The 22,193-nt window shown below is 42.0% G+C and overlaps 1 protein-coding gene across 2 annotated transcripts in view; it reads right to left on the reverse strand.

The window, feature by feature from the left end:
- Positions 1–22,193, reverse strand: part of LOC102459043 (FERM domain-containing protein 3) — a 202,675-nt gene that overhangs the window by 30,341 nt on the left and 150,141 nt on the right. The window contains exons 5-11 of one of the 2 annotated variants that reach the window (XM_075931759.1): positions 19,404–19,458; positions 15,723–15,810; positions 13,753–13,841; positions 8,764–8,827; positions 6,161–6,249; positions 2,064–2,138; positions 1,074–1,142 (exon numbers count right to left, since the gene is read on the reverse strand). In XM_075931759.1, the coding sequence (XP_075787874.1) occupies positions 1,074–1,142; positions 2,064–2,138; positions 6,161–6,249; positions 8,764–8,827; positions 13,753–13,841; positions 15,723–15,810; positions 19,404–19,458 (529 nt within the window). The remainder of the gene's footprint in view (positions 1–1,073; positions 1,143–2,063; positions 2,139–6,160; positions 6,250–8,763; positions 8,828–13,752; positions 13,842–15,722; positions 15,811–19,403; positions 19,459–22,193) is intronic. The other variant, XM_075931758.1, reaches the window with a different exon arrangement.

The following is a 22,193-nucleotide window of genomic DNA, read 5'->3' on the forward strand; positions in this document are numbered from 1 at the left end:
AGGCTGTAAAATTACAGAAAAGCCAAATACAAAAAAATTTAATAAACTAATACACCCTCAGAATGGACTGGTAGAAAATTGAAAGAATAATTCAAGACAATTTGGACACACAAATGGTTCTCCTATAATTAATGTTCATTTGCATATTTAAATAGTGTATTCAATCTCAATGGATGACATACCCACTTATACTTGTACTCTTATTTTGGACAACTTATAATTTTTAGACCCTCAGTTTGGTGCTTTATTTAAATGTCACCTGTTCATGTTATTCAGAGACCATGTATGCCCACCTTAGAGTGTGCAACACAACTTTATCTTTATTAATATTATCTTTCAGACATTATAAAAAGCCTAACTTAGAGCAACCCTCCACATTTATCAAAAGTCTAGTTGGTATTTCAGGACACTAGTGGGGGGGAAGGGGGAAGCTTGACATACTCCATACACAAAAGTAAAAAAAAAAAAAAATTTACAACAGTAGCATGAATTTGGCTGCAAATATTCAAGGAACTAAGCAATCATTGCTGTCATTGACAGGTATATGTTTTTGAAGCTTTCTAAGGTACTGTTCCTTTTCCTCCTTCCTCCATTTCTTTCTCCTGCTTAGTCTCTAAAAATGGAGTTAGTTGAAGTTTTCCATTTCCATTAGTTTTGATCAGGATCTGATCAACTCCTGCTGGCTGTTCAAATGACATGTCTCAGGAAGACACCTGATTATTTTCAAATGTTCAACAGTATAGCTTTAGAAAAAGTAAACCAGAGAACTTTTCTCCAAATAAGGTAAGAAGAACCATTCTCCTTTAACTTTAAACGGTTTAAGTCAGTGGATAAATTGCTACATGAATCCCTGCTCCTAAAAAAAATTAAAAACAGGATGATTCAATTCCCTTATCTAGCAGATAAAGTGATATGGAGAAAATAGTGTTATACTAACTCTTAACATCTTTCACTAGAACGGTCTCAAATAGCTACTCAAAATGATGATGTATAGTACCATATTAACCAAAATGACATTTTCTGTGTAAAGCAGACTCTTCTTTATTCCATAAATTTAATGTATCAAAACATACCTGTGCACTTCAGGAGGCTCTCTCTGGATTTTAGAACTTGCTTCAACCACCTCTTTGGCAACCTTTCCACTGTAACAAAACATGATTTAGAGAAGTCAAACAACTTTTGAGGGATTTTTTTAAAATGTATGTTAATACTGATATGTAGTTGTCACACCAACTATTAAAATGGCAACAAAAAAGTGACAGTTTTTGGGAAGATAGAATATCAGAGTACATTATTTTCTAATGTGTAAGAAATTAGTGGAGTGCTCCCACCAAAAATCCTGGAGATTGTCTACAAAACAATTGCAGAAGAGCTGTGTCAGTTTCACCCTGCTATCTCACCAATATATGTTGTACCTGATTCTAGAGGCATCTGGAGGTAAATCTCCTGGCCAGAGCCTACCTCTGGCACCCCATTCCCCCCCTTCCCCAAACTTCTGTCCCCCACTCCACATATCCAAATCCTTTGCCCTCTCCTGCACCCATACCCCCCTCCCAGATCCAGCACCCTCATCTGCTGCCCCAGATTCACAGTCCCCTCATGCCTTGGCTCACAACCCAATTCCCTGCACCCCCTCCTGTACCCCAATTCCTGGCCCTAGGTCACAATCCAACCCCCTGCACACCAGTCCAGTGCCCCAGGTCACAACTGCCTTCGTTACCCAAACACCCTCTCTTACCTCAAGCTCACTTCTGCACCTAACCTCCATCCCAGACTCTGCACCTCCTCCATTAATGTCATGGAAGAGTGCAGCCCTCAACCAACCACGTTCCAAATTCTTGGAGTGCCCCCCCATCAAAAAATATTGGCCACCCCAATCTAAATGAAACCACCAACTGATTTTCATAATCAGATTGCAATGGCTTTGAATCCCTACTAACTGGGAGTCCCTAGACCTAAAGGCTTAATTTCACATTACTAATTTTCCAAGATCTCTTCTCCACCCCCAGAATGGTTAATCTTAATAAAAAAAAAAGGCGCCAGAGTGACCAGAAAGTACTTACCTATATCGAAATCTACTGCCCTTAAAAAATATTTTGCTGCTGGACATTGTCTTGATCTGACTTGATTTTGCATACCTTCCAGAAAAAGAAGAGTACATGGATGTGACATTTTCAAAGTGTAAAAATATACAGAAAGAGCAAGAGAAATTCTGTTAATCTTCTACTATAGCATAATCATCTATCATTGACAGTTTAAAACATTTGTATTAGTAGGTGTAATAATTTCAATAAAAACTGCATACAAAACATAGCAGAGGTCCCTCAAATTTTAGACTGTCTGGAAAGACTGCAAACCAATGAGTGATTATCTGGATAACAGCAAAATATGGTCCTCCAGGGCATGTTGAAATTTATATATACCATGTGAAACAAGCACCATAGAATCCAGCAGCCCCTACAACAGTTCTTATTAGCAATAAACTGAATGTGGGAAGATTAGGACAGAGGTGTAGTTACCTTTACACTGTACAGCCATATCAGGAGGAGGACAGGAGGCAAAATGGATGTGGTTTAAATTAGGCCACCTCTTTATTTACCTAAAAAACTGGAAGCACCTGATGATAAATTATATAGTTCAAGTCATCATAATTTGCTTAATCGTTTTCTTATAATCCTCCACTGCTCCCAGGCAGACCATTACTGAGATCCTGCCATTCTTCCCCTGTCTGAAGAGAACAGGGGCTAATAAAATGAAGAGAAGGCTCAATAGCCTTGAAACCCCTCCTCCCTCTCAACTCCTCATCAAATCTTTTTTCTAGCCCTTTTTATCTGATAACTGCACTGTACATCTGCCATGAGTTTTATGCACTAAACGATGACTAACAACCTAACCCCACCACACAGACACCCCTATCCCACCAGGCCTGCTCTGGAGAAGACAAAGTACCCTACCCAATCTTGGCCATCTGGTGTAGAAGGAAAAACTCTTTCCCAGCTCCCAAAGATAAGTGAGTCATGAGATCACCTAGCCCCTTTACAAATTAATGCATCTGAAGAGGCCTTACTTTGTTTACCTAAAAATCTGGAAGCACCTGGTGATAAATTACTGTATATAGTGCAAGTTATCATAGTTGCTTAATCATTTCCTTATAATCCTCAACCTGTTCTAGGTAAGAAAAGGTTTCTTCAGGACTGCCTGGAATATTAATATCTAGCCCTCACTCTTTCAGTCAGCAGGAAGGTCACTGCCTTCCCCTGACCTGTCACAGTTGCTTCCTGCTCCTCTCCCCTTATTTGTTCCATGCTGGTGAACTTTCTCCCATCCCCTTCTACTACTCATTATGCGGGGGGGGGGGGGGGGGGGGGGGGGGGGACCCTTAAAGTGACCCTTTTTTCTCCAGCAAGTCACACAAGGATTCACTACACAGGTGCTGCAGTGAGCATACAGGTATCACTGAAAGGTACATGAATCAAAAGAACAGGAGTTCCACACTCAGAGAACAGCCATATTTCCAGTGTCTCCACACAGTCAATATAATGTCTATCCCAATCCAGTCACTTTGAATCAGCATGCAACAACTTTTGTCACATTAATCAGAGCGTGGAGGAAGGTGGGAGGGGTTCTTGTTTCTGAACAATTGGCTCCAGATTTGCCACCTCTCTGCTAGTCTCTAGTTTTGAGAAGTCAAGTGGATTTCATATTTCTTCCCCATGCTTGAAGGAACTCTTCTATATAGCTGTGTGCAAATAATCCCACAAATACTTCAGTACAAAATAGGATTAAGGCGTAAGTGTGTCCTAGGTCCATAGCTCGTAGAATCACACGAGGATGTCTGAATCTCAGCTTTCATGTTTTTTAAAGTTATGTTTCTACCTCCTATGGCTGAAAAGAAAAGTTTGAAATCATGATTCAAATTTAACTGATGGAATGTTCCATTAGCAGGAACTGCATGCAACTCTGCTTGGTTTTTTTAATTAAAATATTTTATAGGTAGCAAACAAAGTGATTTTTTGTAGTCAGCCTATTGGATTTTTACTATAGCAACATTCTGAAGTAGAAAAAGTCAAGAATCCAGTTTTACTGTATTTAACTTGGCTATACCTTTATCAGGTCTGCACAGTTATTATGCTGTTCTGTTATTTAATTGGCTCAGTCTATTGCAAAATGAACTTTATGTTTAGAAACACCAGAAATTTTTAAACATTCCACAATTTTGGGTGAAAAGCTGAGAGATTTCTCTGAATTCCATCTTTGCTGGTTCTATACTGGGCATGGAGCCGGGTAAGCACCTCTCCCCCCCAATCTCCCTCATGCCCAGACCCTATACTCTCACCCCTCCTCCTGCATCCAACTTCCTACCCAGACTGCCCTACCATCGGCCTGTTCCTCCACCCTTCCTTCCACCCCCAGACCCTCATACCCTCAGCTCACTCCTGCACCCTACTTCCCACTCCAACCACCCTCTATCCTCAGCCAGCTTCTACACCCTACCTCCCACCCAGACCACCCTCCCAACTTCAGCCCACTCCTGCACCTTACCTTGCCCCGGATCCCATACCTCAGCCCACTCCTGCACCCTATCTCCCATCCACACCCCGCACCTATTTTGTCATCATGGGTGGCTGGCTGGTGGTCCATGGAAAGATCTGCATTAAGTGGGGTGGGCTGCGGGCCCAAGATGTTTTTGAGAACCACTGCTGTACAATAATAGGCTAAGGATGTAGTTCCTTCTTTCTTGTAGCACATTAGTAGGTTTTGAGTGTTGATCCGCAACAGGATACCTAAGTTAGTGAGTGCGCTGCATGAGTGGCCCTCCATCTCAGTTGGCTGCATGATTGTTGTAAATAAGACTGTCTCCTGGAATAGGGTACTTTTGCGAACTGCGCTTCCAAACCTAGAATGTGTGTGGATTGAATGGTAGCAGCACTGATTGGATGCGGAGGGAGTGCACAGCACTTATAGTCAATGGTTGTGTGCAATCAGCACACATTTCACTTTGCATGCCCTTGTTTTATGTGCATGTCACATTATTAATACCATAGGGAAAAAATGCAGATGGAAACCAGCAGAGTCTGATAATTCTATGTGGGCAACAGCAAACAAAATGTCTCGTGGGCCACGCATAGAACCCTGTTGGGCCACATGTGGCCTGTGGTCCACAGATTGTCCACTACTGGTGGAGATGATTTGCAATGCTGTGCATCCTATCTTCATTTCACTTTACCTCTGCAGACTCTTAATTTACAGCAATAACTAACTATTTCCAAATCTACCACTGTGCACCCATCCACGGAGTGCTGCATCCAATCCTTAGTCTACTAAATTAATAACATACTTCCATTCTGTGTATAGACTGGAATGAAATGAGTGAGTATACTTTTAAAATCTCGAAGAAAATCTCAAGGGATTGTATGTGTAGCAGCAAGGAAAAGAGTAGATGGCACAATGATGCCTCAGACCGAAATTACGAATATTGCCATTAGGTCAGCAAAATATCAGAGAAAATATTTTATACCAGTCCACACTGGAATGTCATTCTTTGACAGCTGCTGCTCTCTGAAAGGCAAAAGGTTTTGACTCCTCTCCTTTGACTATAGTTGGGAGAGTGAGTGTTGTGCCCATTCTGTTTTATATCACTAAAAATTATTGCAATCAAATTCAAATATTTAAAATCAAACATGCATGAACAAATTGTTTCCCTACCCAATCTTCCAAGGTGTAGAATACTGTTAAGTAGACCTTCTGGATTACAGCTTCAAACAGAGTGTTCAAATGAAAAATAAATTAATGGTTTTGTTTTAACAGGTCTATATTTTATGCCTTTCATTCAACACACTGTTGCATCCATGTTAAACTAAAGGAAGGAAACTGCTCCAACATAAAACAGATAATTAACATTCTTGTTAAAATACAAATTCTGTCTATCCAGTCATAAGTCACTCCCCCCCCAGCGTTGGCTACTTTCCAAGCAGCAAGTATGCCAGATGCTGTCAAGAAACTCAACTTAGCAGGAATAAAAGAAATATGTTTAAAGGAAAATGTTAGTTTGCATGGCAAAAGATCTGGGATCTTTAACTGGGGAAAGCACAAAAATTAATGACTATCTTTGATGATTTATCTGCACAGTATCAATGATGAACTGATTTGATTTACTTACTTATAAAAAGCCTGGTTCTCCACCCCACACTTCCAAAGATGCTTGCAGGCTGCTGGTGTTGAGGTATGAAATGACAACACAGCCTTTTTCTAAGTGTAGAAAAAAGAAATAAGAAAAACTGGATTTTTAAGACTGAAATATTCTTCCAGGAAACTGACAGAAAATTTCATCCACTAGAAACATTTAGGACCACATTTTCCAAAGTGACATCAATCCATACTTCATTGCAACCCATTTGCACTTGATTTTCTCTCTGTCTGTGAAGATGAATTTTGCAGGGAAAAAGGAGATGGTAGAGTGATTTGTTAACAAGAAATGGACTCAAGGTCATACCTGTTGTAGTTGTAAGTAAAGGAGAGTGGAATGTTATGCAAATGAAGCAACATCCTACTTTTTATATGTATTGAATATGCATTAGTTCAACTCCCTTGTCAGTGTCAAATCATTGAATTTTTTTGTTTCTTCTGCATGTAAGGACACTACATTCTCTCTGCCAAAGTCATCACTTCCTTCTTGAATTTCCCCATCCAGTCTGACCTAGCTTCCTCCTCTTGACTTTCCACTATGTTCTCCTCTACTTTTATTCTCCACAGAGCCCAGCTTGTGCGACTTCCATCTCTTTGGCTACCCCTTTCTTCCTGTCAACTAGCTCTCTTCCTCACTATCATGTCCAGCCTTATTTTTTATTCTTTTTATCCAGTACTTCAAGCTTTTCATCCCACCAGCTCTCACATATATTTCCCTATTTCCCTGAACTGATTCCCCCACTCCCATACCTCTACACTGTGGCCCTCACCATGGCCACAGACTTGGAGACAGCAATGTCCAACATCACCGTGATCTGTATCACTTTATCCTGTATCACCTTCATCCTGAAGGTCATGAGCAGGTTAATAAGTACGCTTCAGGCAGGGCCTCTGTAGTTAGAATGCTGGAGAAAGAATAACTACTAGATGATACTTACTATCAAGACACTAGATAGTGAGCTTCTCCCTCAAATCTGCAGTACTCCCAAGGAGCTGCAAATCAGAAGGCTTCCAAATAAATCAAGAGAATTTAAAATTCAGGTTCGGGTTAAAGCCAATGCAGCAGGACTAGCTGCCTCCCGAGTGCTTCTTATGTCTCGTGTTACGCTATAGCACCCTATTTCAATTTCCATTTTTGGACTCAGCAACTCCCAAAAGGCTTTCACAAGTCAAAGAGCAGCAGCCTTTCCTGGGGTCTGATTTATTAACATAAAAGTCAAAATAATTCAAACTGCCCTCAAAATCCCAATATAATTCAAGCAGCCACACCACGACTCCTCCTAACTTCAGTCTTACATTGATCTGTATCTGCTTTGTCCAGCTCTCTCTGGTTCTGAGGATACACAGCAATGAAATACCCACATCTGGCCCAGTCAGCTGACTCAGGCTCACAGGGCTTAGGTTGTGAGGCTGTAAATTTTCTGAGCAGATATTTGGGTTCAAGTGGGAGCCTAAGTTCTGGGACCTGATGAGGGGGTAAGATCCCTGAGCCTGAGCTCCAGCCCCACAGTCGGACCCCTGGTGAGCCTGAGTCAGCGGACTCCGGGCCAGCCATGGCCAGGTCATGGGTCTTTTATTCGAGTGTAGACATCAGCAGGCAAACCCCTCTGCTGCTCCCCAGGTTTCTCAGTCACTCCAAGAACCTTCTGGCCAATGCAGATCTTCTGCAGGCACTACCACAACATCCTCTCCATATTTCCTGTTCCCCACTCTTTCTAGAGACCAGCTGCCTTCTGTCAGGCCCCATAGTGAGGCTCTTAATGAGGCACAAGTGGCATGAACCAGTACTCTGTTAAAAATCCCAGTCTACCCCATAACAGACCACTTGACAAAGTTTATTACAGATTGTGAGGGGCTGACTCCCTGCCACGGTGCCACCAGCTGGCTGTCCTGGGAATTAGCTCTTCATGGATGCCTCTCATTGGATGCCTCTCTAGGTGGTGTTGCCCCATGTTTGTCCTCGTGTCACGGCATCCTCTTCCAGACACCGCCCTCTGGCAGTGCCCACACCTGTGTCTGAGCCCCCCTTCCGGGGGTGGTGATGGTTCCCTCTGCTCACATCCCAACGTCCTCTATTTCTCAGAGCACCCTGAGCTCCTCCTTAGGCACTAAAGACGGAGCCCTTACCTGGCCAGAGCTCCCCTAGCCCTGCCCTGCCCTGCCTCCCCAGCACTGCTCTGGCTCCGGGGAGCCTCCAGCTTCCTGCAGTCAGGCCCTCACTGCTCTCTTCCCTGGAGCAGCTGTCAGCTATATAAGCTCTTCCCCCTTATATAGCTCCCAGCTGGGCCCTCATCAGTTAGACCTGCCTCAGCTGGGGCTTTGCTCCTAGCCGCTGCTCCGGGCTGGGGTTTTGCCCTTAAAGGGCCAGTGCAGGGCAAGCGCCCTGTCTCACAGATACCTTTTTATCTAAATCAGTAAAAAGACACATTTTTATTTTACACGTATCTACACTATATTAAATGCAATTTGTCAAACCAGCTAGTGAAAAAGACCTGTTTTAAAATTAAAAATACTTTAACTTTTAAAAATTAAATCTAAATCATCCATACTAATTTAGTATGAAGAATAATATCCAACCTCTTTCTGAGCTCCAAGCACATAAAACGTCTTCCCTTCATATTTCAATTTGCAGACATCAGCCCTAAGAAGAAAAAAAATCTTTAAGTACAGGAAAAAAATTGCAGTGAACACAAGTGATGTGCATTTTCATGCAAATTTAATTGATTCACAAATGTAGAGCAGGCTGTCATGGAACAAAATGCTATTATTTCATCAATTGTGTACTGTTGGTAAATAGTGTAAAATCCATACTGCAAAAGCAAATAATGCACTAATTTTCTTCAGAGTAAAGAATACAGACTTGGAGTGTTCTGCTTTCCACATTTTTGCAAGCCTTTAAAGAGTTGGACCAAGGACTTTAGCAAGCAAATGATTAGCACTGAAGAGATTTAGATCCAAAGAGGAATGTGCTACAAGAAAAAATAAACAAACACAATCCTTTGACAGGTATTGCATTTTAATCATAAATATATCATATCAGTGAAAGGACTAATATTTTGCCTTTTTTTTTTTTTGGCTGTTCAGTTTATCTGAGATGAGCATGTTTTGCTACTTCACAATGAAAGGTTTGGACATAAAGGAAGATGCCTGAAGGTTCAAGATCACTCAAGCAACGTGTGCGCTAGCTACACATCCAAGAATGTTTTCATTTGACTTCAGTTTAGGGAGAAACAGAGGTGGCCACTCTGATTTTTGGCAAGCAAGGGATTCCAGACTGGCCAACTTCTTAGGCTTTTTAGATGGTTCTGTTCCAGTATTCCCTCTTAAGATTTTCCAGCCAGGAGCGGAGTGAGTTTTGACTCGTGAACCAATATTGAGGTCATGTGCGCTAGTTTGTATGTGTGCCACTGTGGCACCCAATTTACTAACACACACACACACACTGCCAGCAAGTGGAGCAGCACCTTCCACCTGCTATGCAGTGTGTCCCATTCCCAACCGCTGGAGCAGACCCTGGCCCCGCTCCCCATGCTGCAGGTCCCATTCATAGCCACCAGAGAATACACACACTCCATGCGGCAGATCATGTTCCCGGTCCCAGCCGCCAGAACAGGCCCTAGTGCCCTTTACCTTATGGCAGCCATAGCCACCAGAGCAGGCCTTCTCCCCGCCTCTGCACCACGCGGCTGCAGCATGTCCCAGCCCTCCACCCCAGTGGTTCTCTCATCACACCATCTCATCTGGCCCTACCCGTGTGAGTGCAAAACAATACCGCGATGTCTACACTGGCCCTCTGGCGCAAAAGCATTTGCGCAAGAGGGCTTTTGCCCGAACGGGAGCAGCGTAGTATTTCCGCAAGAACACTGACAATCTTACATGAGATCGTCAGAGTTCTTGCGGAAATTCAAGCAGCCAGTGTAGACAGCTGGCAAGTTTTTCCACAAAAGCAGCTGCTTTTGCGGAAAAGCTTGCCAGTCTAGATGCAGCCCTGGAGTTCAAGAGCAGGGGATGGCTGAGGTGTAAATGAAAACTCCCCCCATGTTCTCCCCTCCCCCAATATTTTCAGTATATGTGGGGTAGGAATGTTTTACAATTGAATTGGTATGGTGTATTGGGTTTTGGGGTGGCATTTGGTTTGTTTTTATCTTGGAATGAAGCCAGTTATTTTGAGTGGATTTGCTTTTATTAAGCAATTAAACTGATTTAGGAACATTTCTATTTTGTAATGTAGATGATTAGGGAGCTGGAGTTAAATGTTGATAATAAGATGAGACAAATGAATAAAGCATTTTTCCAGGAGACAAATGGTGAAGAATATGAAATGTTAAAAACTTTTTCATCTCTCCCTTTTTCTATCCTCCTTTCTCTTAGTCCTGGGTATGTAGCTATTCAAATTTATGAACACTTGAAATGACTAGGGTTTGGTCCAAGAACATTGGTAGGTCTGGCTACGACAAGAGAATCCCCCATGTGCTCCTTTGGGGCAGCATTAATTCCTTTGCACCAATGCATGATGTAAAAGGAAATAAGCCTGAGCCAGAGACCTAGCTCTGTACCACACCAAATACAATTATGATAACCACCAATAATTCTAATAGAAGCAATGGCCTACAGTGAAATTTGACTGCAGACCTTCTGTATAATCCATTTTTCACATCAGAGCTATTTAAAATGCAAATAAGTGGAGCACAGTGTAATTTCTACGTTATAACATCAGCTACTAAAAAATGGGAGATTTCATTAAAAAGAAGACTGGAAATGCTGGTAAAGGAAGTCCAGTGTCCCTTCACTAATGTTATAGCTTCAGATGTATCCTACAACAGTGAAATACTTGAGATATGGAGCAAGTTGCCTTAAGAATAAAAAAGCACAAGGTCCAAATTTAATTGAATTTCAATGAATCAGCAAATCAAGTAGTCCACAAAATTTCTATCAACGACTCGATAAGGCAAGGAGGGGGTGGTGGAGCACTCTCTATCCCAGCTGCATCTCTGCCTTTTAAATGTAGTAAGAGTTGCCCACAGCTCTTACTACATTTAAAAGGCAGAGGTGCAGCAGTCGGGATCTGGCGTGAGTGGGGACTGCTCGAATCCCTACTCACCCTGGGTCCCTTTTAAAGGCAGAGGCGCAGGAGTCAGGACCCAGCAGGAGCGGGACTGCTTCAGTCCCCACTCGTGCCATTTCCCCTGCTGTGACTCTGTCTCCCCTGCCCCCCTGCAGAGACAGTGCTGGGGGGGAACTGGCTCTTAAACTGGCTCCCCCAGGACTGGCTCCTGCTCCACCCCTCCTTGCTGCCTCTGATATAGGAGGCAGCAAGGCAGAGGAGAAGCGACTATTCGAGTAGTGACTCGACTACCCAATAAGCCTAGGCTTATCGGGTAGTCAACTAGTCGCTTACATCCCTAACGTAGATACTAGAACATTTACCCAGCGTTGCTTGAGTCTTTAATTACTTTTTCTTTGTTTTTAAAAAGTTGAAAATGTACATGATTCATATAAATCCTTGCTCTGGGGTGGGGCTGAGGATTCAGTATGCAGGCTTCCTCCGAGGAGGGAGGATTATTCCAGCCCTCTCTCAGTGCAGCAACTTGGAGCCAGGTGAGAAGCCCCTCTCCATGGCCGCCGCAGCTCCAGCACACGCAGCTGGGGGAGGGGTTCATGTCCCCCGGCTGGGGCAGGTCCAGGTTCATCTGCCCGCTGCCTAAACTCCCTAGTCAGAGTGAGGAATGCAGCCAACAGTGCAGTTTCCCCTTGCTCCCTGACGAAGCGGAACAGCTTGTAATATTCGGCTGTGTCTACACTGGCACCCTTTTCCGGAAAAGGGATGCTAATGAGACACCTTTCAAGTAGGAATAAGGGATCTTGCGGGAAAGGCTTTATTTTCCGCAAGATCCCGTCTAGACTGGCGCTTCTCTCCGGCAAAACCCCGAGCCGGAAAAAAGCGGCAGCCATGTTCATGCAGATGCTGCGGGGGATATTTAAATCCCCCGCAGCATTTGCAATTCTGAAGTGTCTCATTAGCATCCCTTTTCCGGAAAAGGGTGCCAATGCAGACACAGCCTTCCTGTGTGACTCTGGGGGAAGAAGCTTCAGCCCTAGCTGGCCTCCCAAAAGGGTGCCTGAGGATGGGACACCGAGGGCTAGAGCAGGGGTACTCCCAACCAGCCCCTTTCACCTTTCTGGTGATTCTCTTTTCTGTGTAGTTTTAAGAGAAGCAATCCCATTCCAGGCATAGACAGACACACAGACAAACTCTCTCAAATACATAGTATATACCTATCCCTTTCTCTACCACTGTTCCATATTGCCCCAATGGAGTTCTCTCTGGTCCCTTGCTGCCCCCCTGTTGTCATTATACAATACAACTGTCCCTGCTAGCAGGGCCCTCCCTTTCCGTTTTATGAGAAACAATTGCATCTCAGGCACATCCCATTGTCCTGGTACAACCTGACCCTTACCTCGCTTTAAGTTATGATAAGAGGAAGCTATATATCAAGTGTGATGGTTCTAGCTCTTACTATTTAGGAGTTCTTGAACAAACAGACTCAGACAGACAGACACAGGATGAACCTCTGTAATCCGGGACTCCTTGGTCCAGCAACATCTGTTGTCCAGCAGGACCATGGATGTTCCAGGACCAGAGTGTCCCAGTGGAGGGCTGGCGGCTGCACTCCCCGGCATGTTGCATCTGGGCAGCCAGGCACAATCCAGCAGTCTGCCCGGCAGAGCCAGGAGCTTAGCGCATTGCAGCGGGGATGCCTGATGGGGCCAGGAGCCCAGCATGGAAGGAGCTTGGCTGGAGCTGGGCTTCCCAGCATAGCAGAGAGGGAGGTGGGGAGACCAGCAGGGCAGTTAGGCTGGTGGCAAGGGAGAGTCAGCCAGGAGGACAGCGGCTGGTCCAGGGCTAGGGGAGCTGGTAGCAGGGGAGGCAGATATGACCTCCCGTGGTCTGACAAATCCCTCATCCTGGACTGGTCGGGTCCTGACAGCGCCGGACCAGGGAGGTCCAACTTGTTTATAGTAGATCTGCAAAGGAATGATAATTTATAAACATAAAATCCCACCTCCTCTCCCGCTTTAAGTACTTTTAAAAAACATCCAATTTTTCCTTTTCGTATTTGAATGAGGAAGTGATGGCACATTCAAGACTCAAACACAATGTGGTAGGAACTGTGAAAGCTTCCCATGAAACCACATGGGTGACCTCCAACGTCACAGCTATTCAATTTTTGAACATCTCTGTCAATTAGTTTGACTTGACCAAGTTTGTCATGTGGACTAATTTCCAGTAAGAAGAAGAATGAAACCACCAGTTTCTTTTTCATGTGTCATCTAAAAATTCTTGAAAAATAAATAATAAAGGGCAAAAGAAGTGAATCTTCAATATTCCACCTATCGGTTCCTTAAAAGAATTAGAAGGGAAAACACAATTAAAATAATCATAGAATCATAGGGCTGGAAGAGACTTCAGGAGGTCATCGAGTCCAGCCCCCTGCCCAAAGCAGGACCAATCCCAAATCAATCAATAATTGTATATAATAATCTAATGACAGTTGATATGCTTACCATTTTAACAAATGAATTCTTTTATTACCCTGGAAAACTACAAAGCCTGTTGCTGTGAATCCTAAAAAAGTAGTGGTACCAGTTGAATCCTTAAAATAAGAGAGAAAAACACAGATTAAAGCTATTTGTTTAGATTACCCCCCTCCCACCACCACCACATTATACATAACATTCATTATTGATGTAATATAAATTCTTAGCCCATAATAGTAAAAATTTGGTATCTGTTTTTCTTAGGGCTACATCTTGTGTGTCAACTAAACTGTTCTCAACATCTAAGTTCAATCTTTAGCAATAAGAAGTCTTGTTTCTTACTATTTCACAAGATAAAACTGTCTTATGCTTTTTTTTTCTCCATATATAGATTTTGGCACATGGTAGCACTTAAAGGTTTATTCATTTTTATGAATACATACAGAAATAGTCCCGTTTCATATCAAAATGCTCACCAATATAAGCATGGGATTCTTCATTTTGACTATATGTGGTATTCCCATCTAATGTCTTTCAGCCTCAAAATACATAGGAATCAATTCTCTCATGTCGTTTCCAATACTTCACAATATCATCTGTGCTGGAAATATTCCCACAAAACAGCCTTTCTTGCTGTATTTAGGTATTTCCAATTTTGGTGGAAATCAGAAGTGCAAAGATAAAGGGTGTTTTTTTTAAATCAGTAAACCAAACTTTTTTGAATTCCACAAAGAAAAAAAGTTGGATTCAAGTTTTTTGAGCAAAAGTTTATGTCCATTCATGTTTTACAGTAACCAGCTTTCCTATGCCTATTTCAAAACTTTCACTTGTCTGGAATAATCTGCCTTGCTATTCTATAAGCTTTATTTCAAAACATTATATAAATAAATAAAAGGATAAATATAAGAATTTTTTAAGGTTCCTGTGGAAGATAAAAGCAAAAACAAAGGGGAATAGTTTCAAATGTAAGTACCCTACTGTAGTTACTATTAAAAAGTCTATAATTATCATACAATGACACCTGAAATAATGCAGTATGGTTCTCATCCAAAGCTCACTGAAATAAAGGGAAGTCTTTTTATGAACATCAGTGTGCTCTGGATTAGGTCCCATATCTAATTTTATAGAAATAACTGTAATTATGGAGATACAATCTTGGATAAGAGATGACTGTTTAAATGGGATCAACAGGTCACTTAATTCACTTCCTAAAAATGCTAGAATACAGTATTGTTGAAATATAAGAATGCAAATTATCAATTAGAGTAGCATCAAAATGGGTAACCTTAAAAGCAAAGTATGAAGACTATGATTTGTATATTTTGCTGCTGCAACTGAAACACTTGTTTTTTAAATGTCAGCCTAGAAATCCTAACAACTGGTTGTGGCTTCTGGCTAACAGTAACATATTGTTACTGAAATTCTTAGAAACTCTAGATGAGGAATACTTCAGATTATTTGTTTAACTATAGTTTGTCAGGAATTACATGTGGAAACCCAGTAAATCCCTCATGATATTGCATTATGGGAGAGTTTTGAACAGCCATGAAATGATCAGTTATCAAAATTTTGCCTTAGTACCTTTAACAAAATATATTCTACCTAGTATGTTTATGTAAGCTGTTATTTTTTGTTGACTAGAAACAGTTGTGAGCAATAACTGTGTTGTAAGAGGACAGCACGGCACTACAAGTTGTTCACAGTGTTGGGATAGAATTACAATACGTATGACCTGCCAGGACCCCAAAGAAAAAGTCCTCACACTGACACAGCATGCTAGAGTGTCATACTGTGAAATACTGCCTATGCAAGGCACATGGGTGTTTGTCAATCAACATTTTACAAAGCTGCACAACATCTCTCTTGCATTTTCTTGGGAGGCTCTTTCAGAAATGTTTTCCTACACATGGCTGGATAAATATGGGACTACTTCACTGAATCTGATGGTCTTATTAACTTGTAAAATAGTAATTTATTTGAAAACCCTGAACGATTACCTTGCAAGGATGGGGATCAACACCATAGGTTTCCAAAGAATGTGCTTTCAGTAGTAAATTAAATTCAGCAACAGCTGGGCTCTGCCCTCTGAAATTACACAAGACAAATGTAGCAGTTTAACAAAAACACAAATAAAAGGTATAAGAGTACAGTCATCAAAATCAAAGAAAGAAAGAAAAGACCTACTAACTCATGCACCATTTCAACCATATAGTATTTAGAAAGAAGGAACAAGGAGATCTTTCATGTGATTTCTGCTGGTGCTGTCTTAATGCCTAATCATTTCTCATTAAGTTTTGATGCTTTCTGCATACCGCCAGGTCTCAAGTGATCTGTGCAGTTAATCAGGGTTATCAAGTATCCATCAAATATTTGTTATGTTCTGATGTATGCTCAAGTTCAGTCTTACCATGAAATAAACCTCAGCATCTGTTCTTTTCACACGCACCTTCCCTAACTCATTTAAGAGGATTGTCCAGATTAAGGTATTCTTTCCCACTCAGGATATCGACAAAGCAATCATAAATCAACAAACTACCAAGACATTCCTAATTATAGGAGAACCTACCACCACCATAGTGTAGTATCTGCCAGCATTTTCATTATATGCCTTTATTTGTAGGAGGAAGTTCAAAATCAGTCACCAGTATTAACTAAAGCCCAAAACAGGGACTGGAAAGTCTCAACCCTGAAGCAAGCTCTTCTAGTTGGTTTTTTTTTCAACTCCCTCATTGCCAGCTTTCATTATAAACCATTGCAAGATGATTTGTGAAAGATGCAGAGGAATGCCGCTATTTTCAAATAGATGTATTGGGTGGTGATGCAAGATATAAAGCTCTATGCAGTATCCTATTAGCAGGGTAAGAATACTTTTCCTCCTCCCTCTGATATTCCAGTTGTCAATTATCTATGTTGGTGGCCTGTTTGACAAGCATTGGATCAAATGGGGGGGGGGGGTGCTGTTAGTCAAATATTCCAGTTAACTAACAGTTAACTGGAATGAATGTGGGAGAGAGAGGGATCTGCCTAGGTGTGTGAGGTGGGGGGTTTGGCTGCAGGAGAAGGCTCCGGGGTGCGGGTGTGGGAAGAGCGTGGGGTAGTATTCCCTGTAAGCTGAGTGCCTGGGTGACCACTCAGGAGAAAGACAAATACTCCTAGCAGATTAGCAGAGCGCCCACAGCTTTTTTGTGTGTTTGTTTCTAATGGTGGTGCACATTCAAACATGCCTTGTTGCACACAAAAAAATATTCTACACAGGGATGAAAAAAATCTGCACATGGACAGAGGAAGCATTTGGGGGGGGGATGCAGGATCTGGGCAGTCTCACCTTAGGCAGCTCCCTTCAAGTGCAGACATGTTCTTGCTGCTCCACAGCTGCCACTGTCTGCAGTTCCTGGCCAACGGAAGCTGCAGAGCCAGCAACTGGGGTGTGGCAGGAAAGTAGCACACAGAGTCCCTATCACTGTGTCTCTGATTAGGAGCAGCAAAGACAGGCCACTGCTTCCAGGGATTCAAGTGGAGCATGGAAGAATGCTATTGGACCTGTTATTCTGTGTCCCTTAAATGACAATGATGGATACCTTTTACAGCCGTGTTTTTCTCATGAGCTTGTCATTATGATCACGTGATTTCTGAGGAAGCGTAGTCACCGGTTTATCTGGTTAAGTATTAATGGTCAGACACTGAATACAACCAATTACATTATAAATCTGTCAAAGTTGGAATTTATCTATCAATAATTGCAGAATACACTGGTCTGACAACCTTTGTAACGCAATCATGAATTAGTTTCCGCCATAAAGCCCAAGCAAAGGGATGACTGGGTCACCAAAATTCAAATGATCTAACCTACTAATCATAGCACTGGAGACCAAAATGCAGCTGAAATCCTGAACAGGATTGAGTCTACTGATGCACAATCCTTCTAGATAAACTTCAGATCTCAAATGAATAATGATTCAATGACCCTCATTGGTCACAAAGAGAGACCCAAGAACACCTGGATATCCATTAATATCTTCACCACCACTGAACAGCATTGTAAGGCTAATTTGAAAGTAATATAGTCACATATCATAAATAAATTTCACTCACAATAAAGGAATACATACTGACCACAAAGCTTATATGGAAGCCAAAGCCATTGCAGTCAAGGAAACCTCTGCCAGAAACCATGTTGCCTCTTTAAACAAACACTTGCATATCCTCACTGAAAGAGGTTATTCACTTAAATATCGTCTACTCCAGTTCTGGTGAGCTAGCCAATACAGAAGAGGAGTGCATGGAAAGCTGGAGTGAATGTTTCTGTCAGCTACAAAACACCCGCCCCCCAATTTTCTTTCATCAGTGTCAGGAGCCTTTAAAGTTTTTGCTTACGACTGTTTCACAAAGGCTACGTCTAGACTACATGCCTCTGTCGACAGAGGCATGTAGATGAGGCTACCAGGCATAGGAAAATGAAGCGGCGATTTAAATAATCGCCGCTTCATTTATATTTACATGGCTGCTGCGCTGAGCCGATCAGCTGTTTGTCGGCTCAGCGCGGTAGTCTGGATGCGCGCGTGTTGACATCAAAGGCATTTGTCAACCACCCAGGTATGCCTCCTGGGATGAGGCATACCTGGGTGGTCGACAAATGCCTTTGATGTCGACACCCGTGCGTCCAGACTACCGCTCTGAGCCGACAAACAGCTGATCGGCTCAGCGCGGCAGCCATGTAAATATAAATGAAGCGGCGATTATTTAAATCGCCGCTTCATTTTCCTATGCCTGGTAGCCTCATCTACATGCCTCTGTCGCCAGAGGCATGTAGTCTAGACGTAGCCAAAGAGAGAAAGACCTTTAATTGGAGGATTTACCCCAGATGAATGCCCTTAACCTGTAAAATAGGGAACATAAACAAGTATCTCTGTAGTTTACATTTCACTTCAATCAGGAAAGCTAGGTATGCAATTATTTAATTTCCAGTAGGTCTCACATGTGCACACATACATAATTTATTCAGCATTAAAGAGAATCCTAAATATATTACACCTGCAGAAATTTAAATCATTTTACCTCAATCAATTTCCAGATAAGAAAACCCAGAACTGTGCACTCAGGAAAAAGACAGATATTATTCTGTGTAGAAAAGCTTGATAACATGCAGTACAGTATGAGAAAATGCATTTCTGATTTGAATTCAGAATTCTACCGTGGAATAAGCTATGAGTGAATGACTCATCCTGTGTGTACTCTGCGACTATCCCATAGGAATCTATCCATTTCAAAGCTCCAGCTAAAACTTTGAAGAAAAATACTCCAACTGAAGAACTGAGCAGCTCACAACGTTTTCTGCTATTTTCTTTTAAGCTAACGAGAAGCATACAGTAGAAAATTAAAGGCAATGGTACTGACACTACTTCCTTCCCACACACACACACACACACACACGCACACAAACACCAATTCCCTTCTAAAATTATTTTCTCCTTTATCCCCCTATCATTTGGGGCCTGTTAAGAAATAGAGTTCATCCTTTGCCCCAGTCAGAAATGAAGGGGCACTTCACAGAATTTTGGTCTCCTATTTCTTGAAATAGTTTTATGATGTTTTTGTTTTTGGGGAACCATGAAACAGTGAGTCAAAAAAAAAAAAAAAAAAAAAAAAAACTTAGGTCTGATTTATTTCCTGCCACTGACCTGCTGAATGATGTTGGGCAAGTCACTTCTGCTCTCTGTACTTCAGTTTCCTCATCTGTGAAAAGGGGATAATGACACTTATCTCATTTCAAAAATGCTTTGAGATCTACCAGTGCAAAGCATTATTTAAGAGTTATTATTCAGGTTCTGTAATAATTTCTGTCACTTGGAGACACCTGCTGCTGAACACTTACATAGTGTGCTACTTGCAGTAGTCACTGCTCAACATTTAAGAGCTAAACTGTGGATAGGTTAAACGTGATTCAAAAGACATACAAAGCATGCAAGTAATAAGTACTAGCATCCTCAGTGTCCACTGAAGCCAATGGAAGCCGCAAGCCTTCCACTGCTCTACGGCCACACAGCTTTAAACCACATAGGATGAATCCCTTTTGAGATTCCCTTTTACTCAGAGTTGTTGATGTTGATCATCCTGTAATCTCAACAAGATCACACACAGGGACTTTATATGAAGGCCCTCCATCTCTGAAATGTTCTTGAGCTCATTATATGCTAGATCATGTGTGGTATCTTTTAGCAAACCAAAGACATTTTAATTTTCTTTAATGTGTATGTGGGTGATTTATTTCTTATATCGGGGCAGCTGCCAGATTGCGTGGGGTTGTTGGTATTTCAATCTTTTTTATGAATTCTAGTTAAAAAAACTAGAATCTATGAAGCCATGTGTCCTGCATGCAGAAGTCCTTATATAGTCTTTTTAGTTTGCCCCTATTCAGAAAAAACTGCCTATGTGTTGAAAAACAGTTTTAAGTGACTGCAGACTACATAAAAACACGAGTAAAGACTTCAAGACCTAGCATTAGGTTTTAGTTTTTGACACTAATGAGGATTAAGCACCTAAAAAACTATGAAAATGAGGCACCGTTTAAATACAAATATATTAATGTTACCAACAGTTCCTTTTTTTCTTCTGGGCTAAATTCGGTATACAGATTTTGAATGCTTTGTAGTAGTTATGATGAAATTACCATGTAGGTAACTTTATAGAGAAGTGCAGAATGAAAAACCCTCTAAACTACTTTCCAGCCCTGTTGCATAGTTTGTCATTGAGTCTTTTACATTAAAAATAGCAAGGGAAAACTTTGCAATTTATCTAAGCAATGGCACTGCTGCTCTTGGAATTCCCATGGCAACCAGTATCACAACAGAGCAAAAGCTTTAAATTATTCTGTATGTAAACGGAAGAAACATTACTAACTAGTTGACAGCCTAATTGCTGAAATCCTACTGGAAAATTTTAAAGTCGGGAAAAACAAATACATATTCAGATAAAAGAATCCTTTTTGTTCTTTATGTGAATTTCCCATTCATCATAAAATTTCAAATATCAGTGATTTAAAACAAATACTAACAGTGTGATTTAATGCCACAACAGTAATAATACTTTAAACTTTACTTCCTTATATCCAATGGTTTCAAAGCACTTAATCAAAAAGATTCCTAAAGTCACACAATATCTCAAACATCAGTGGTTAGCAAACCACCTTTTAGACATAATGACACTCCATCATAACTTACTGCAATGAATAATACAACTTTGGGCTCTAGGTGCTTATCCTAGACAGACAGCAGTAAAACTGGACTAACAAAATAGCTAGCCATAGTAAACCTACTTCCTAGGATATAGTTCCTAATGTGAAAAAGAAGGAAAATCTGGCCACCTCAAAAACCTGCAATTGAGAAACCCTTAGGAAGAATGCAGAGAGGCGTCTGTATTTATTCAGCTTTGTGGTGAAAAGCAGAACTCAATCCCAAAAGTCTCTATCCTCTAAAGGAGGAGGCAACAACATGGGGACAACAAAAAAACGTAGTCTATATGCATGATTCCAACTACAGTAAACTTCCGATAATCCGGCACCTTTAGGACCCAGGGGGTGCCAGATTATCAAATATGCCGGACCATCGGAAGGGGGGGCTATGAGGGATCTGGGGTGGAGTGGGGGCAGATGCGCCCCTCGGCGCTGCGGGACCAACCCAGCAGCACCCCAGCTGCTCTGCCCCAGGCTTCCTGGAGTCAGCCGCTGGTCAGTTTCAGCAGCAGCTGACTCGGGGAAGTCTGGGGCAGAGCAGCTGGGGTGCTGCCGGGTTGGTCCCGCAGCGCCGAGGGGCGCATCCGTCCCCACTCCACCCCAGATCCCTCATAGCCCCCCCTTGGGACTAACCCGGCAGCACCCCAGATGCTCTGCCCCCGGCTTCACCGAGTCAGTTGCTGGTCAGTTTCAGCAGCGGCTGAATCGGGGAAGCCAGGTGCAGAGCAGCTCCAATTGTCCGGCTGCCCGGAGCACTTCTGGGTTCCAGATGGTGCCGGACCATCAGGAGTGCTGGACCATTGGATGCTGGACCACTGGAGTTTTACTGTACCTTTTCTAGAAAAAATTTTTTGCTGGGAAGGAAAGCAGCATTCTCTGGAAGCTCTAACCAATGTCAAATAAGGTGACCATATTTTTCCACTTTAGCAAGCTATTCCTACTACAGAACAGCATGTGCTCCTGACTCAGAAGAATTCCTAGTAAAATCATGCAAACCAATCAAAATTTTGTTCCTTGTTATTCACAATAAGAAATTCATTATTTTTAAACAGAGGATTTCTCCAGAAGTTTCACTGCTGCTCTAGTTTCTAAAACATAACATCTTCATATGCAGACTGCGCCTTAATTCAGTGCTTCCAGAAATTCTCTCCATGCTAGCTGTGTAAATGTTGGTTCTGGTCTGATTCACTCTCTCCACCCTCCATTATCAACACACAATTATAAATTGAACTGATTTTTA

This window comes from Pelodiscus sinensis, chromosome 6 (assembly GCF_049634645.1).
Source record: "Pelodiscus sinensis isolate JC-2024 chromosome 6, ASM4963464v1, whole genome shotgun sequence".
In the NCBI taxonomy this organism is placed as follows: Eukaryota; Metazoa; Chordata; order Testudines; family Trionychidae; genus Pelodiscus; species Pelodiscus sinensis.